At 40.1% G+C, this 19,895-nt stretch overlaps 1 protein-coding gene across 4 annotated transcripts in view; it reads right to left on the bottom strand.

The window, feature by feature from the left end:
• The window catches only part of JAM2 (junctional adhesion molecule 2), a 60,664-nt gene that overhangs the window by 21,680 nt on the left and 19,089 nt on the right, over positions 1–19,895 (bottom strand). For all 4 annotated transcript variants that reach the window (XM_030329987.1, XM_030329990.1, XM_030329986.1 and 1 more), the window contains exon 2: positions 3,735–3,800. In XM_030329987.1, the coding sequence (XP_030185847.1) occupies positions 3,735–3,800 (66 nt within the window). The remainder of the gene's footprint in view (positions 1–3,734; positions 3,801–19,895) is intronic.

Below are 19,895 nucleotides of genomic sequence, written 5' to 3'. Positions count from 1 at the left end.
AGTGAGCAAAACAAAGATCCCTGTTCTTTTGGGTCTTGCAATTTGCAGGGGGAGTCAGGTACGTAAGAAATATCATAAAGTGAATTAAATACCACATTAGGAGGCAATGAGCGCTATGGAAATAAAGTAGAGTAAATCAGAATAGAGACTGAGTGCTATGGAAATAAAATTGAGTAGATCAGAATGTTGGGGTGCAGTAAAAAGAAAAAGAGAAATGGAGTAGTCAGAGTTCAACTCAATTAGAGAGTGACATTTGACCAAAGACTTAAAAAAAGAAATTAGAATTCTTTAGAATTTAAACACAAATTTCCTAGAATTCGAAACTGGAATTCATCACGTGTTTCTTTGGGAGTATTCCAAGCAAGGCAATGGCCAGTGCCTAGATCTGAAGAGCACCATGACCTCCAGAACTGTGAGAAACAGTAAGTCAATGGAACCATGGCGTCAACATCTGAGGATAAAGAACCAAATGAATGGAGAAGCTAACTACCACAGACTCTCCTCTCTCTTTGCAGCTAAAATACAGCACTTATGATCAGAATAATTCTGTAGGTAGCCCTCAGGGTTACTAAACCCTAATGTAGTAGTTTAAGGCACGGACTTTGGAGTTGGAGCTCTGCCATATACAATGTGTGCGATGTTGGGCAAATTACTTAACTCTTTTTGAACGTTATATTCGCGTTTGTATAAAGGAAAAAAAATGATGGTATTCATCTTACGAAGTTATTGTGAAGATTACATGAGGTAATATACTTATACACTTGGGTATGTACTTATATATATACTTATATGCTTGAGATAATATACTTATATAGTTGGTACACAGCAGGTGCCCCATCAATGGTTATAACTGCTTTCACTCACGAAAAACTTCTTGTCATTGTAGTTGAAGTACGCCTTGACGTGATAGAAAGCCACGCTTTCTACAACCCAAATTTACCTAAAAAAATCACTCGAATTTGAACTAAAATGTTATCTCAGTTGTAGACAGCAAAAAATAGGATACAGACATAAATCATATTTTTCCCAAAGCAAGGCATACTGAAGCATACAAATGTACCATGTTTTTAAATAAGATGATTGTTTCATTTCCAAAAACATGTCTCTCTTGATTCGAGGAAAGAGATTTCTTTGTTTAGAAGAACTATTAGCAATAACTATTTTCATGTAGCAAAACAGCCACTTTTAGGAATCACCTCGATAGAAAGCACTGTGGGTTTTAGTTTTTCTAGGATTCTGTACTGCCACTTATCTTTTGATTTTATTCTCTGTGCTCAAGTTAAAAAATCATCAGAATCTGATGTAACGCAAAAACAGAATCGATGCTACCAAAGCAGTTCTGAAGACTTATGAAGAAATTACTTCTGTGAGAAAAAGGTGTTCTATTAAACTGATTTATAGCTCTCAGGATTGGACACTCTGCATAAAGGCTGCTTATATAATTTATAAGCCTAGCAAAGCTGCCCTCGCTTCAGTCTTGCTCTGTTCTTGGCACCGCTATGGGAAGTGACACAAAACAGCAGTACCGAAAAGAAGGAATTAATTCATGATTTGTTGACATCGGAGAGACAAGAAACAAAAAATGAATGAGGTGGAAAGTACCTACACAGAGACATAAATTACAAAATATTTTAGACTTGAACTGAAATTAAGTTACTGCATAAGATATCCTGCAACTAAAATGTGGATGAAGATAGAAATTTATTTTTTGCTTTTAAGGAGAGCTAGGTTGGAATGACTGGAGCACATATGAAATTGAATCAAAGTACAATTCTTAAGTAAAAGGAGCAAGGGGAAACAAAACAATAGAAAATACTTACTTGGGAGTAAGGACTAACATTTGATTGCAATACATCATAGAAGGATTTTTTATATTGAAAATAAACACGCATTAAAAAGTAATGTAAATAGTACAAGATTTTATTTGGAGCGATGGAAATTTTTGCAACTAGACAGAAGTGGTTGTTACACAACATTGTGCATGTACTAAATGCTACTGAATCACTCATTCGAATGTGAATTTCACCTCATACATTTAAGTTTATTTATTTTGAGAGAGAGAGAGAGAGAGAGAGAGAGAGAGGAAGGGAGCAGGCAAGGGACAGAGAGAAAGGGAGAGAGAGAATCCCAAGCAGGCTCCACACTGTCAGTGCAGAGCCCAACACAGGGCTTGAACTCACGAACTGTGAGATCATGACCTGAGCCGAGATCAAAAGTTGGATGCCTAACTGATTGAGCCACCCAGGCACCCCTCATCTCAATACATTTGTTGAAAAGTAATGTAAGACTGAAGAATATAATTTTGGCGACCTCACTGAGATATCATGCCATAGCGCCTGGGCAGAAGCGGGGGCAGGGACATATATTCATGGTACCCAGCTGGTTCCAACAGTAAGAACCTCCAGGAAAGTACAAAGTAGGACGGTTCACTTCCTTTGTCCCTCACAGAATTCTTGCCCATCTTCTCTTCTCACTGTGTGATCCCTCTTTTGGCCTTTCTTGTCAACTTTTTGACATCTTGTCCAGCCCTGTTTATCCTCCAAAGCCCTAAATTACCCCCAATCATTAATTTGCTCTTCCCACTTCTTTCCACTTAAAACTAATTCATGATAAAGAAGAAGTGTTTTGTTAGCTTAATCATATAAGATATTAGGCTTTTGAAAGAACTCAGTTGACTGAAATAGGTATTTAAGTGTTTTGTTATCAACTGATGTGTTACTTTTGAATGGCAGGCTGGTGGTTACGATAGCACATTTTTACTGCACAAGCTTAGGTAACACTATGTGCCAGGCACTGTGCAAGTACTAGTTAAATACTAATCTACTTACTTCCTCCCCACCCAGTTCTCTTCTTCAATCTTTGTCTCTTTCCTTCAAGCCTGTCTCTCTACACTCCAGGAACCTAAGACGTGCCTGGAGAAGAGGGATCAGACACATTTGAAACTTGTTTCTTAAATGTTTACAATCTCGGGCCTAAACAAGCAGCACACGTAGGAAATAGTAATTCTTCTGTCTGCCTAGTATTATTGTGTTCTAGGTAAAAGAGCCTTCAGAAAAGTAGCAGGTAGTCAATATCTGAAGTAAACTTATAAAGCCCTTAAAAAGTTTTTCTTGGTTATTAGAGCTTTGAAATTTTTTTTTAATTGTGGTTAAATACACAGAACCTCTGCCATCTTAATAACTTTTAACTTTTTGCCACCTTAATGATTTTTAATTTTTCAGTAGTGTTAAGTACATTCACATTGTTAAGCAACCAATCTCTAGAACTTTTTATCTTGCAAAAGTGAAACTTTATACCCATTAAACACCAACTCCCTGTGATAAAAATACTTGACAGGACAAAATCATAAGAAAAAATAGGCTATATAAATGTCATCTTAAATACGTTAAGTAGAGTGGGGTTTGCAGTGTTAATTTCCATTTGCCATATCCAGCTGGCTGGAAACTTTGCAAGACCTCCATCTACCAGTTTCACAAATTAGATTTGCTTTGTTGCAGATAATTTACGCAATAAGAGGCCTTCTTTGTACGTCAGGTCTTTCATCAAATGTCCAAAATTTCCATTGAGGAGGTGGGGAAAGAATTCCCAAGTGGAAATAGCACAGAGTGGCATGTTGGAAGGAAGGATCAGTATGAGGCAAGGCAAAGGGTCCCAGCAAATAGAAAGATAACATCATACGCATCATACTTTTGAGGTAAACAACCCAGCCCGTGAAAATCAGTAAGTTACTCTACCTTGATACTCTATTGCTGTGACTACTTGATGGCCTTTTGGGGCAGACGATCCATAGGCCTTATGATCTGAAAGATTAAAACAGATAAGACAATTAAAACAGCACCAAAGGCCACTTGCAACTATCTGAATGGAATGGAACAATAAGGAAAAATGGCCTAAAGTTTGATGACTGCTTCACACATTCGTAACACATAGGTGTTAAAGTATCAAAATAAGAAAAACGAAGCCAAACCGTGGATGTCTCTTCCATTTTTTTGTACTGTGGTTTTCTGCTTTTCTTTCACAAAGCCAAACCCATGAATCTATTAGGGCTCCATGACAGACAACACAATCTCTTAACAAAGCCTGATTGTTAAACAGGTGTTTTTGCCCTTAATTTAGCTTAATATGCAATATACTGCCTAAGATAGTGTCCCTTTAAGATAAAAGCTAATTGTTTAAGGGTTTAAGTTGCTTTACAAACTTGTCCCTTGATTATACCTATATTATATAGAAATAGGTCATTTAACGTATTTTGTACTATGAAACATATATATAATATATACTGCATATAAATTTTATATACACAATTTTGATGAAAAATGCAAGCAGAATATCTTTATTTTTTCCCCAAACATTTCAATGTTTTTCCACGATTGGTCGGTCTATAGGATTGAAATGACTGACCAGTTATGGTGGCTAATGTGATCTAATAATAATAATAATAATATGATGATGATGATGATGATGATGGTGTATCATCACTTTCATAAACCTACACAGAAATTTTCATTTTAAAAAGAGCTTTTACTTTTTTTTTATTTGATACAATTCAACATTCAAAACAACTTGGTGTGGTAGGCATGATTAAGACTTCAACAACAAAGTAGTAGAACCAGGAATTAAAACTTTTTTTTAATGTTTATTTATTTTTGAGAGAGAGAGAGAGAGAGAGAGAGAGAGAGAGCGCGCACGGGTGGGGGAAGGGCAGAGAGCGAGGGAGACAGAATCTGAAGCAGGCTCCAGGCTCTGAGCTGTCAGCACAAAACATGACGCGCGGCTCGAACCCACGAACCACGAGATCATGACCTGGGCTGCAGTCGTCTAACCGACTGAGCCACCCAGGCACCCCAAAACTTTTTTTTATATTTATTTTTGAGACAGAGAGAGAGAGATAGGGAGAGAGAGAGAGAGACAGAGCATGAGTCGGGGAGGGCAGAGAGAGAGGGAGGCACAGAATCCGAACCAGGCTCCAGGCTCTGAGCTGTCAGCACAGAGCCCGATGCGGGGTTGGAACCCACAAACCGTGAGATCATGAGCTGAAGTTGGACGCTTAACCGACTGAGCCATCCAGGCGCCCCTAGAATTTCTTAACTATGAAATAATTTATTACATTTCTGGGAAGGAAGAAAAAATGTTTCCTAAAACATGCCATCTTTGATTTATCCATATGTACATTGGCATGTAAATTAATCTTCCCTGTGTTGGGTTTCATCACTCCTAAGGAATACATGCTATTTTGGATAACTTTCTTTCTTTTTCTCTCTCTTAGAAGCCTGGACAGCAAATATAACTGTGAAATTAAAACTCTCAGAAACCTACAGGCCTCAAATGTCTAGCTCTCCTGTCTAACACTGTATAACTATTCAGGTTCTATATCTCTAAATTGCAAACATCTTTGTTAGGCAAGTCAGCAAAGGTGGTGTCTATGAGAAGAATGTAGAATTGAGCTGGTCCTTTTTATTGGCATTTGTAAATATATATATATATATACATATACATACACACACATATATATACACAAATATATATATATGTATACATATATATATATATTTTAAAATATTTTTATTTTTAAGTAAACTCTACACCCAACATAGGGCTTGAACTCACAACCCCAAGATCAAAAGTCACACACTCCATCGACTAAGCCAGCCAGGTGCCCCCACAGTTGTAAATATATTTATATACAGCAGACTTATGTGGCTCAGTCTTAGAGAGGCTTCAGGTCACCAAAGAATGATCTCATAATATCACTTTTGCTTGTATAGTAATAAAAAAAAAAAAATGAAGGGGTCCAAGCAATCTTTTTAAGTATCTCCCTTTTCCCTTTTCCATATATGTCTGTCACATACCAGAATATGTGCCATAGGCCTCTGAACCCCACCGTCACCCCTATTTGCCTTCCTTTTCCAGTTTCTCCTGTCCTTCCCCAACTTTGTTTTGTAGATCCCAAAGGGAGTATCCAGATCTCCAGAGATCATCGGGAGGGAAGACCCTAAGCTGGCCAAGCTCAAAGAGTCAGGATCTCATACGTTCCTGCTGCATGATCGCGGACTGTTTTTCCAGTGATTCTGATTCCAAACCATTTTTCTGTGACACTTTCAAAGCTCACTTTGAAAAAGCCTCTATTCTCCGTTAGCAATGTGTAAATTAGTGCCCTCAGAGAAGTTCTGATTGTGACAGGCATTTCTTGTGATTTTTGAACTATTTTAGTACCTTTTTTAGACAAAACAATGAAGATTTCTAGTCCCTAGAAGCCAGTTGAGGGAGAAATCTGGGCAAAAGAGAAAAAGAAAATCTTTGTTCCCTCCACATCATCACATCTTTGAACTTTTCAAACACTGCACTGCCTACTGAGAAAGTTTATTTTCTTCAGCAGGCTTAGGTCTGCTTTCATTTGAGGCGAATGTTAGTCTCATCTGAGATCGGAAGATTTAGCCCTGGCTGGGCTCAATTGTTTTCCCCTCTTCTCAATCCCAGTTTCCTATTTGCTAAAACATCCTTTGAGAAAGATTTCTTAAATTTGCAAAAATCGCTTGAAAAGTCCTATGGAAAAGTAGCAGCGGTGAACTTCAGAAACGTGATCAATTTCTTCAGAACTTGTACATGTATATATATGAATAGAAAAAAAAAGTGTCCCAGATACTAAGAGAGGATTGACTGAATGGGAAAAGCTATGAAGGCCAAACAAATTATAAAGGGGATTAGTTTTAGTAAATTAATAAATAGATGCTACTTCTTGATACCTGAATATTTATTTCTGCGATTTTAAGTGATGTCTTCTAGCTACCTTGTTTCCTCTGGTTCTATTTACTTCTAGGCTTGCTTTTATTTAAGTAAAAATATCAAAAATGTGTGGTCATCTATGATGAACTTATTTAAACAGAAAGCTGTGAATCTTAAAAGAAATCATTTATTATAAGATTTCTGTCTTGTTTCAAGCCTTTTTGGTCTTGGAATTCAGTTGTGTTTTGTTTGTTGGTGGTGGTGGTGGTGTTTAACTTGAACCCTGTAACTTTATGAAAACAAATGTTGGGTTTTATATCAACATTTTACTAACAGATTTTAGGAAGAGTCTCTGTTGGCTGTTTTCTTGAACTGATTTTTATTTTTTCTTCACTTTTCCAGAATGAGTTTAAAAAGAAAACAAACAAAAAATTGTCCTGTAGGTCTGCTGGCTGAGGTCAACAATTGTTTTAAAGTTAGCTACAAAACATCTCTAATAGTTTTTGGATGTGTTCCAAAATCACTGGCAGAAGTTCATAAAATGAGGTTAAGAGAGAATTATTTCCATAATTGTTAACAACTCCAAGTCAAGTAATCCCTAACCAAATGAAACCTTTTATGTTTCTTTTCTCCCAACTCTAAAAATAAAATTTCTTACACTATCGCTCATCTAAAATACTCTTGTGTGACTAAGAATAATCTAGTATGATTAAGAATAAATATTTATATTTATGCCACAATTTAAAAATTTACTATAGAAGTATTTTTCAACGTTTATTTTATTTTTGGGACAGAGAGAGACAGAGCATGAACGGGCGAGGGGCAGAGAGAGAGGGAGACACAGAATCGGAAACAGGCTCCAGGCTCTGAGCCATCAGCCCAGAGCCCGACGCGGGGCTCGAACTCACGGATCGCGAGATCGTGACCTGGCTGAAGTCGGACGCTTAACCGACTGCGCCACCCAGGCGCCCCTAGAAGTATTTTTAAAGTAACACTTTGGGGGCGCCTGTGAGGCTCAGTTGGTTAAGCATCCAACTCTCCTCCATGACTCAGGTCATGATCTCACAGTTCATGAGTTTGAACTTCAGGTGGGCTCCAAGCATGGAGCGTGCTTGGGATTCTCTCTCTCCCTCCCCTCATTCCCTCTCTCTCTCTCACGCACACATAAATAAACTTAAGAAAAAAGAAAGTAACACTTTTAATTGGACATGGTTACGAAAAATTGATGTGTCACAGAGGTTTTTTTTGCTTTAAGAGTACACTACAGAGAGTACCAAGCAAGTTCTAAAAACTGTGGATATTAGTTATTTCATAAGTTTTCAAAAATGAAAATAAAATGTGGCTTTAACAGTCACTAATATACAATCGTTGTGCTAATGAATATTGAAAAGATGCATGGGGCTAGTGGTAATAGATAAAATAATACCATCCAGTATTTATTATGGATTAGTGTATTTATAAGGTAGAAATAACCCAATGAAGTAGGAATTAGGAGTTAGATAATATACTTATCTATCTCACTATCATGCAAGGGGGGAGAGGATGAGAGGATCAGGGAGAGGGGGAGAGGGAAGGGGAGGGAGAGAGAGACACACACAAACAGACGTGTCCTAGTCTCTCAAACTGGACATTCTGGCCCTTCCTTTTAACGAGACCTTGATATCCTATATGCAGAGAAAGGGAAATCATGCCAAAGTATAAGGAAAAATAAAAGATGTGACTTTGGACCTACCTACCTGTGGCTGATGTCCTGATGAGTTAATGATGATCTAAAGAATTAAAGGGTGATTTTGACTATGAATAAATTTTCCCCTTAAGAACCTAGCATCTAAATAAGATGCGACTCCACTGTGTTAATATCCTCATTTGACACATGTGACGATTGAGAGAGGTCCTTGCTCAAGGTCACAATGTTAGAAAGCAGAGAAGCAAAGATGTGCAGTTTCTTCTAGTTAGTGTGGCTGCACAGACCCTTCCCCCTCCTCATTCTCAAATCAGCACAAGGCATTGTGAGAAAGTCATATAAAACTGGATTCTGTGAGAAGCTCTGCAGATGGCCTCACATCCATTTTCTTCCCTTTTTTTTTTTTTAAGTTTATTTATTTTGAGAGAGAGTGTGAGCAGGGGAGGGGCAGAGAGAGGGAGGGAGAGAGAATCTCAAGCAGGCTCCGTGCTGTCAGCACAGAGCCCGACACAGGGTTCCATCTCACAAACCGTGAGATCATGATCTGAGCCGAAATTAAGAGTCAGACGCTTAACTGACGGAGCCAGCCAGCACCCCCACATTCATTTTTAACCTTTAGGGTTGTAAAGATATTGTTCTGAAATATAACAAATTGTCATTTTAATTTTTTTTTCAACGTTTTTTATTTATTTTTGGGACAGAGAGAGACAGAGCATGAACGGGGGAGGGGCAGAGAGAGAGGGAGACACAGAATCGGAAACAGGCTCCAGGCTCCGTGCCATCAGCCCAGAGCCTGACACGGGGCTCGAACTCACGGACCGCGAGATCGTGACCTGGCTGAAGTCGGACGCTTAACCGACTGCGCCACCCAGGCGCCCCACAAATTGTCATTTTAACAGAGCAAGTGTTAACGGGCAAATATTTATGATGAATGAATAATTTGAATAAACCTTGTATATTTATTATATACTGCACTAAAGCTTTATGCCCTCTCCTCGTTTCTGTTTTTTTAATCACTTGAGTATAAAAAGTATGATTGGTGCTTCAGAATTGAGTATATAGTTGTTTTCATATAAATTATATGCTTTAGCATATTTAGGGAAACTTTCAGGGGATTCTGTTACCAAAACCACTGAATGATTAAATTTGGGGGGGGGGGTGATATTAGAGATGAAGTAAATTAACTTCTTACAGTAAAATAAATTCTCAAAAAATGTTTAAAATGTTCTTCAAGCCCATCTTGCGATGTTTAATGGTGGCCTGTGATATTGGAAAGCCATCAACTGGCTGAATTTCTCACTAGGTACTCCCCATTAGGACATGAAAGAAACCATTTTAGGATTCTGAGATCTTTCTTTAATATTCCCCAAGTGACAATCCCAGTCAAACACAGTATGTTCACCAATGGCATTAACCATAGATTTAAAAAAATTTTTAATGTTTTTTTGAGAGGGAGAGAGACAGAGGAGAGGAGGGGTGGGGGCAGAGAGAGAAGGAGACACAGAATCGAAGGAGGCTCCAGGCTCTGAGCTGTCAGCACAGAGCTCAACGCAGGACTTGAACTCATAGACGGCGAGATCATGACCTGGGCTGAAGTCAGGTGCTCAACCGACTGAGCCACCCAGGCGCCCCTAACCATAGACTTTAGATAGACGACAACAGTCAACTGAACTCCAGTAGGCTCTCAAGGTAAGATGAAGAAATGCCAGGGTGCCTGGGTGGCTCAGTCAGTGAAGTGTCCAACTCCTGATTTCAGCTCAGGTCACGATCTCATGGTTTGTGGGATGGAGGCCCGCATGGGGCTCTACACTGACATCACTGAGCCTGCTTGGGATTCCCTCTCTCTGCATCTCTCCCTCTCTCAAAATAAATAAATAAACATTAAAAAAAAAAAGATGGAGATGTTAATACGAATCACATACTCAATGGAAGGTATGGGTGTCGACCATTCTATGTTCTGATCAGTTCTCCCTAAGATTAAGGTGCCAGGAAGCCTAAATCTTTGTAAAAGTAAGGTAAATTGTTACTAAAGATGCCAGATATCAAAATAGACACATGGTGTAAAGGCAAAGAACATTAAAATGGGAGAGGTAAAGAATAATAAACCTGAGTGTCTCTCCTCACTAATTGACTCATGTGGTCTGGATTGTGTCTCAGGCACATCCTTTTATTAGAGATGGTGCATCAAGCTTTGAGAGCTTGATGACATTTTAACTTAACATTATTCATTGCCCTTTGATCTGAAATTGTAGTCACTAACTCCTAACTTGCAATATCGTTTTTCACGATTCAAAGTACAGAACCACCACCAATATCTGATCGTTATATTCCTAAGCAGAAATGGACATACTAGTGTAATTGTCAAATAAATAATTTTTGAGAGCAGGTATTGTAAATCATTTCTCCAGAGTTCGGATCAGCTCTGGGCAAAGAGAGCTAAAACCACGTTTCTGAATCTGGGTTCTGAACTCTGGTTCTGAATCACCGAAGTGTGTGAGTCTGGGAATCCCTGCCCCAAATGTCCTAACAGCTGATACACACAGATCACTCAGTGGCTGACTGGGTCAGGGGATAGCGAAATGGTTATTCTGCAGTCATTTGATATGTATAAAGCCACTTAAGCAACATATGCGAGTAGAACTCTACCATCTACTAAGCTCTTTCCACCCTGACCCTACATAGATGCTTGTTTTAAACTCGTTGGACCTCCAGAGTCTTACTTCTCTGCTTTACTGAATGAATTTGGGGAATCACTTTGATGCATCCAATGTTTTCACGTTTTGAAAGCACAATCATGCAGTAGTGAGTACAAATTAAGTTTTACACGGATTAGCACAGAATGTCGAAAATATTCTCTAATATTTCTAATCTGTCAAGTTTATAGCCTGCAAATAAAGTTATCTTTGCATTTCTTTTTTAATTTTTATTTAATTTTATTTTTTATTTTTTAAAATTTACATCCAAATTAGTTAGCATATAGTGCAACAATGATTTCAGGAGTAGATTCCTTAGTGCCCTTTACCCATTTAGCCCATCCCCCCTCCTACAACCCCTCCAGAACCCTCAGTTTGTTCTCCATATTTATGAGTCTCTTCTGTTTTGTCCCCCTCCCTGTTTTTATATTATTTTTCTTTCCCTTCCCTTATGTTCATCTGTTTTGTCTCTTAAAGTCCTCGTAAGAGTGAAGTCATATGATTTTTGTCTTTCTCTAATTTCACTTAGCAGAATACCTTCAAGTTCCATCCATGTAGTTGCAAATGGCAAGATTTCATTCTTTTTGATTGCCGAGTAATACTCCATTGTATATATAAACCACATCTTCTTTATCCATTCATCCATCGATGGACATTTGGGCTCTCTCCATACTTTGGCTATTGTTGATAGTGCTGCTATAAACATGGGGGTGCATGTGTCCCTTCAAAATAGGACACCTGTATCCCGTGGATAAATGCCTAGTAGTGCAATTGCTGGGTCGTAGGGTAGTCCTATTTTTAGTTTTTTGAGCAACCTCCACACTGTTTTCCAGAGTGGCTGCACCAGCTTGCATTCCCATACATTTCTTAAATGAAGACAGAGCACTGCTAATGTTTAAGTCTTTCTCTGAGTTAGGAGATTTACAAATAATGAATAAATGCATCAAGGGAGGCCAGACGTGAATTGAACAAGGCTTAAGCTTTGGGGCCCTCCCTCGCAATAGCACCTCCGAGGCCCTGGGTGGGAAGGCCTAGCAATGGGTGTACATTCTGTAAAACTTGCAAGGACAAGATTTTTTTTTTCTTGGTACAATTTTTCTTAGCGAGGGCTCTAAGAATCCATCTTTGCACAGAATTATGGGCTTCTCCATATTGAGTTTACTTAGCTTTCTAGACTTGACTACCTATAATAAAGAAAGCGATCTCCAGAAATCATTGTCTGATAGTTCAACCTTTAAAGCACTAAGGATTTTATATGGTCAACAACTTAGTGCACCCCTGCCCTCTCCCTCTGTCTCAACTTTCATTTCTTAAAATATGGGGGTTGCATGAATCTTATTTTTCATCTCTCCTGCTGGATGATCATTCATAAAAGCTTTAGCCCTTACAGGGCATACATATGTTATTAATTAAATTCTATTACCATAAACACTTGCAGAAGAGATCTGAAAACTAAGGGAAACCCTCCCAATTTTTATTGTTGCTTCATGTTTCCTTTCATTAGTCTTCAGGAAGCCAGAGGAACCAGAATCATTTATTCTGAAATGTAGAACATGGAAACAATGGTTTGGCATTGCTTAACTGTCATATTTTACCACTGTTAGGTAAGACTCCTCAGAATTAAGTACCCTGATTTCTCAGGTGCTTTACATCCAGGGACTATAATCCCCCCCCCCTTTTTTTTTTTTTTTTTTTTTTTTTTTTAGGTAAAGACAGTTCTCTCACTCATTATTTTCATTTTGAAACTGGTTCTACACATCCAACAGTGAGCTAACACCAAAACATACCTTTTAAGGTCAGTCAACTAGACCAGTCAACTAGGAAATGGTTTAATGAAAGTTTGTGTCATGGATTGAATGTTTGTGTCCGTCCCCCCTCACTCCCAAAATTCGTGCGTTGAAATCCTAACACCCAATATGGTGGGATCAGGAAGCGGGGCTTTGGGGATGAGTAGGTCATGAGGACGAAGACTTCACAACTGGGAATAGTGCCCTTATGAGAGAGACCCCAGAGATGCCCATCTCAGCCATGTGAGGACCCAACAGGAAGGTGGCAGTGTCTAACCAGGAAGCAGGCTCTCACCAGACACCGGATCTGCCACCACCTTGGTCATGGAATTTCTAGCCTCCAGAACCACGAGAAATAGAGGTTTGTTTCTGAGCTACCCAGTCTACGGTGTCTTCACTCTTGCAGCCTGAACTAAGACAATCTGTCGACATTCAAATCAGAGCTGCGTCCTGAGCTGCTCAGGACATGAGCAGGTACCATTCAAGATCCGATTTTTGAAACTTATTCACATGAAGCAGTTAAAAATGGACAAAGGTATCTGTGCACAAATAGGGTGTAGAAGTCTAATTGCCACAACAAAATTCAGGTGAAACGGTTGTTTGACATCTTGTGTAGCGTGGGGAAGACTGGATTTGTGACAGAATCAACCAGATAGTTTCAATGTAGAGGCAATCTTAGCACTTCATTTTTTGATGAGGTGCTATCAGAACTGACTTCTCATCCAATGGGATAAAGAGCGAAATACACCAGCGCCATTTTCAACAGCTTGGCTTTTTGACTAAACTGTTGATTATCTGAAATCAAACAAAGAGCAACATTCAAGCCCAGATGGCTGAGGAAAGCGTTGTCTGTTTAAAGGTGGCAGCCCAAGGCTTGATTACAGATGAGGACAGAATAAATCCTTGTCTTCAGGAAATCACAACTAATAGAGATAAAATGAGACCTAACTGGCTTTGAAACCCAGTGCTGTGAATTACTGGTCACACCGCCTTGGGCAAGCTACAGCCTTAACCTTGTAAACCTGTTTCCATTTTCGTAAAATGAAGCTAGTGGTGCCTTCCCTCATTGGTTACAAGATTAAATTAAATAAAGTATGTAATTGCTTAGCCCACCTCCTGGCACACAGTGGATGCTCTACACATGTTTGCTTCTTAGCTAGCCCCTCTCACTTGACTGCTTTTTATCCAATGTGACGATGCGAGTTCAGTGCATTACAAATGATTCCACGGATTGCACGGATGGATTGCAAAAACAGTGAATGAACTGGTAGGGTTATATTTTTTCTTCCTTTTTAAATGATTAGCACGATGTCCTCATTGCAGTGGCTCCTCAGAGTGGTGGGAAGTCCTGTGTTTAAATTCTACCTCCTCTTTATGCTTGCTGTGACATATTTGGGACAGCTATAGCCTCTCTGGGCTGCAAAACATGACGCATGACTTATGATGATGAAGCCTTCCCTAACTACTTTCACTGACACAAGTCACCACACCCTTCACCTTGGTAACACCTTCTACTCTTAGCATCCAGGACAACACGCTTCCCTGCTTTTCCTTCTCACAAGTCTTACTCTTGGTCCTCTCCTCTTCTCTATGCTTCTTCATTAATACTGTGATCCAGACTCATGGCATCAAAACACCCCCAGATCCTAACAATTCCCAAGTATATGTGTCCAGTCTGGATCTCTGCTGAACTCTGGACTCGGATTCAAATGCCTATTTACCTTTGCCACTGGAAGGCTTAACAGACATTTCAGACACTCTGTCCAAACCTCATCTTTCTCTCTAAACCTACCTCACTTACCTCACCTCAGATGATGGCAACTCTATTATTCCAATTGCTCTGGCCAAAAAGTTTGCACTTGTCCTTAATGAGTCCCGTTGCTATAGCCCATGTCCAATTCACCAGCAAATCCTATTAGCTCTACTTTCAACATGCATCCAGAACTATTTCTTACTACCGCCACTCCTACCACCTGCTCTGAGCACCATACTCTCTGCCTGGACCACTGCAATAGACTCCTGACTGGTCTTCTACTCTATCCTGGCCCTCTCAGATCTAATGTCAGCACATCCACTAGAGTGATCTGTTAAAATGCTAAGTCGGATCACGGCACTCTTGCTCAAAACCTTGGACCAGTTCTCCATTTTCCCCAGACTAAAGGTAGAAGCCCTTACACTGGCCTGGAAACCCTACACAGTCTGGTCTCACTTCCTTTCAACCTCCTCTCCTCAATTCTTCCCTCCCGCTGGCCTCCCGGTTCATCCTCAAAACAGGCCAGGTTTAGGCTGCTCCCTCTGCCCCAAAGGCTCTTCCTTCAGATGTCGACTGTGTTCAAAGGACACCTCCTTAATGAAGGCTACTCTGGGCATCCTATTCAATATTGCAACCGCACCTTTATCTGGCCTTTTTCCTTCCGAACTTCCTGATTTCCTTTATCCTGCTTTGATGTTTCTTTTTCCCATCGTACCTATCACCTTCTAACATACTACATAATGTACTGAGGCACTGAAGGCAGGGACCTTTATTTCCCTACCTGTATCCCAAGGGTCAAGAAGTGTTTGATATGTAGTAAACACTAAGTAAATATTTGACAAATGAATGGAAACAAAGTTAATTTATGGGGGGAATGAAAATGGAATATAAAGACCTATGCTTAATTTTTTTAATTAAGAGATGTGCTGCACAAGATTGATCTGTGAAAGATTTTGAAGCAGCTAATTGTGAAATTAAAAACACTTTATCACAATGGAATAATTTTCACATTATGCTGCAGCAAAAAAATAATGCTGTAATGGTAGCAGTATATAGTAGGTAGTATGTAGGAATAGTTACCTAAAATGTGATTTTAAAAGGCATGGGGCGCCTGGGTGGCGCAGTCGGTTAAGCGTCCGACTTCAGCCAGGTCACGATCTCGCGGTCTGTGAGTTCGAGCCCCGCGTCAGGCTCTGGGCTGATGGCTCAGGCTCTGGGCTGATGGCTCGGAGCCTGGAGCCTGTTTCCGATGCTGTGTCTCCCTCTCTCTCTGCCCCTCCCCCATTCATGCTCTGTTTCTCTCTGTCCCAAAAAAAATAAATAAAAAACGTTAAAAGGCACAAATCACCATTCTTGTTTTTAGAAATATGTCTTAAAAATGTATAATTTAGTAAAAAAAATTCTTTAAAAAATTTTTTTTTCAACGTTTTTTATTTATTTTATTTATTTTTGGGACAGAGAGAGACAGAGCATGAACGGGGGAGGGGCAGAGAGAGAGGGAGACACAGAATCGGAAACAGGCTCCAGGCTCCGAGCCATCAGCCCAGAGCCTGACGCGGGGCTCGAACTCAGGGACCGCGAGATCGTGACCTGGCTGAAGTCCGACACTTAACCGACTGCGCCACCCAGGCGCCCCTAGTAAAAAAAATTCTAATTTTAATAACACAAGATGAGAAGTTTTAGTTTTTTAATTTTTAAAAAAATGTTTATTTTTGGGAGAGCAAGAGACCACGTGAGCAGGGGAGGGGCAGAGAGAGACACACACACACACACACACACACACAGAGAATCCACTGGTTCCAGGCTCTGATCTGTCAGCACAGAGCCTGATGTGGGGCTCAAACTCATGAACTACAAGATCATGACCTGAGCTGAAGTCGGACACTTAACAGACCTGGGTGCCCTGAGAAGTTTTATTTTTTAAAGTCAAATTATTTGCTTTAAAACTTTTGATATATAATTTAAAATAACATTGTGATGGTTAATTTTGTGTTACTTTGGGTGGGCCAGAATGTCAGATATGTGGTCAGAGATTATTCTAGATGTTTCTGTGAAGGATGAAATTAACACTTCAATGGACAGTTTTCGAGTCAAGCAGCTTGCCCTTCATAATGTGGGTGGGCTTCATCCAATGAGTTGGACTGACCTCCCCTGAGCAAGAGGACAGCCGGCAGACAGCCCCTGGACTTGGCTCTTCCAAGTGGCTCTTCCAGCGTTGGCTCTTCCTAAGTCTCCAGCCTGCTGGCCACTCTGCAGATTTTGGACTTGTTGGCCTCCTTAATCGCACAAGCCAAGTCCTCAAAATAAATCTTTTTATTTATATACACATCCTCTTGGTTCTGTTTCTCTGAAGAACTCTAATACCAGAATCATAATGAATTACAGTAATATATTAATTTGGGGGTGTCTACTTTAATACAAGTGTGCTTTGTATCTTAGCAGTTCTTTTCAGAGGTTCAGCAATGTACCGTAATATTTTAAAATGTTCCAGAGTCATTTATGTTCCAAGAAGAGTGACCTAGAACAAACACCCTGCTCTGAGCCATGTCTATATCCTCAAGGACAATGAGTAGTCTTCCTTATCTTTTCACACAGCCTTCACTTGGAGAGGAGGTGGGCACAGGAGTGGAAGCTCAGCCTCCTCTCCATTAAAATTCTCTCCGATCTTCAAGGACTCTCCTAAGTCTCACCACCTCTAGCAAGTTCTCCTGTCAGAGCTGTAGGTAACATCTTGACGACCCATGGAACTTTCCTTCCCCATCCACTAAGAGAAAGTTAAATAGCATTTATAATTTGTCATAGTGGATGGCTTTTGTGACACCGTTCTCTCCTGGTTCTCTTCTCTGACGCCCCTTTCCTGTCTCCTCTCCCTCACACTGGCCACTGACTTTCAGCATTTTAGAGAAGGATGAAGGTTCCATGGTCATGAAAGTTTGAGAAAATTCCATTAATGAGTTAAACAGGGGGGTACTTGGCTGGCTCAGTCAGTACAACATGCGATTCTTGATCTCGATCTTGATCTTGATCTCGATCTTGGTGAGTTCGAGCCCCATGTTGGGTGTAGAGACTACTTAAAAATAAAATCTTTTATTAGATTTTTTTTTAAGTAGGTTCCACACTTGGTGGAGCCCCAACATGGGGCTTGAAATCACAATTCTGAGATCAAGACCTGAGCTAAGATCAAGCGTTGGATATTCAACCCACCGAGCCACCCAGGCACCCCAAAAATAAAATCTTAAAACAATTAAAATTCTTCATTGTGGGAGATATTAGAGTCTTTACGCTAGGAAGCATTGTGACTCTCCAAGAGGAAGCGTAATTTAGAGCATGAACACTGGAGTAGAATAAGAGAGAAAAAAGCCCAAGAAAAACTCCTATAAAAGAGAAGAGAATCTGGGGCGCCTGGGTGGCGCAGTCGGTTAGGCGTCCGACTTCAGCCAGGTCACGATCTCGCGGTCCGTGAGTTCGAGCCCCGCATCAGGCTCTGGGCTGATGGCTCGGAGCCTGGAGCCTGTTTCGGATTCTGTGTCTCCCTCTCTCTCTGCCCCTCCCCCGTTCATGCTCTGTCTCTCTCTGTCCCAAAAATAAATAAACATTGAAAAAAAAAATTTAAAAAGAGAAGAGAATCAGAGAAACAAGAAAAACTAGGGCAGAATGATGTCATAGAAGTCAGGGATGGGCAGACTTTCAAGGAGGGAGAGTCAACAATGTTGGATGTTCCAGAGGGTCAAGTAAGGTTTTGACTGAAAATAAGCTGTGAATTTAGAGACTAGTAAATCGTTGGCAATACAGTGATAGCAAGTTCAATGGCATGAGAAAGGAAGTCTGCAGTGGGCTGAACAGTCAGTAAAAAAACAGAGACCAATAGAGATCATCGATTCCAGAACTTTATTACAGAATCATGGTGAGTATTTTTCCCCACTGAAATTGTAGAGACTTGAACATGTGTGTAACCCATGATGAGAGAGCTGGCAATGAAAATAAGGTGAAGGTATATGAGGGAGGATGGAACAAAGGACCCAAGGAGACTCTCATGAGCAAAAGAAACTAGCTTTCAACAGGAGGGAGGGCTCTTTGGTTCAGGAGGGAAATTACTAAGGATGAGTAATGAATGTGCACAAGTTTGTAATTCATCTGCCTCACTCCTGCATGAGGTAGTTTCTTCTTCTTTTTTCTGTTACAAAGAATTTTTTAATTTATTGTTTACAAAGAATATGGGGGAGGGGCAGAGAGAGAGAGGGAGACACAGAATCCAAAGCAGGCTCCAGGCTCTGAGCTGTCAGCACAGAGCCCAATACAGGGCTCAACCTCATGAACCTCAGGAACCGTGAGATCATGGCCTGAACCGAAGTGAGACGCTTAACCAACTGAGCCACCCAGGCGCCCCATGAGGTAGCTTCTTAAAATACAATCTGATCCTATGTAGCTTCCTTCAGCGGCTTCCCCTTGACTTCAGGATCAATGCCAAATTCCCTTAAATAGCCTTTCAGAACTGGCTTGTCTTTCCAGCCTCCCCCTCAATCGCTGAACCCCCCCAACAAACCCCATGTTCAAGTCCCCCCATCTCCCATAGGGCTCCCACGCTCCTTGAACACCACATTTGCAATGTCCATCCTCTCTTCCTGGAGTCCCCTCCCTCCAATACTCCTCTGACAAATGGTGAACTTCTGTGGATAACTCAGTGTCCCACTCAAATGTCATGAAAGGTAAACCCTTCCCCAGCCCCTTCCATCCTTCAGTGCATAGTCAGCCCTCCCTCTAACTGACACAGCACTTTTTATAAGCCTTTATTACTTTTTTATTACAAACCCTCTTTTACATGTCAGTTTCATCCATTGAATAGTGTTAGGAACATGATGATGTTAGGAACTGTTGACATGTTTGTATCTACATCATACATACTTTGTATCTACATCATACAATAAGAGATAATTAAATGTCTGTTGTAAACAAAACTGAACGTGTCTTGTCTTCAAATGAGATGTACACACGTTTTTTTTACTGTATTTTATATATAGTATAACTATATTTATAAATAGCATAAAATATATTTTAAATATAGTATAGGGGCACCTGGCTGGCTCAGTTGGTGGAGCGTGTGACTCTTGATCTTGGGGTTTTGGGTTTGAGCCCCACCCTGGGTGTGTAGATTACTTAAAAATAAAATCTTAAAAAAAAAATATATATATATATATATATACATATACAGTATAAACAACATATCTTTGTAATTTAGCATACCACCTGGCATACTA

Source organism: Lynx canadensis, chromosome C2 (genome assembly GCF_007474595.2).
Source record: "Lynx canadensis isolate LIC74 chromosome C2, mLynCan4.pri.v2, whole genome shotgun sequence".
Lineage (NCBI taxonomy): Eukaryota > Metazoa > Chordata > Mammalia > Carnivora > Felidae > Lynx > Lynx canadensis.
The sequence above is the reverse complement of the archived record's forward strand: the minus strand, read 5'-3'. Positions and strand labels throughout refer to the sequence as shown.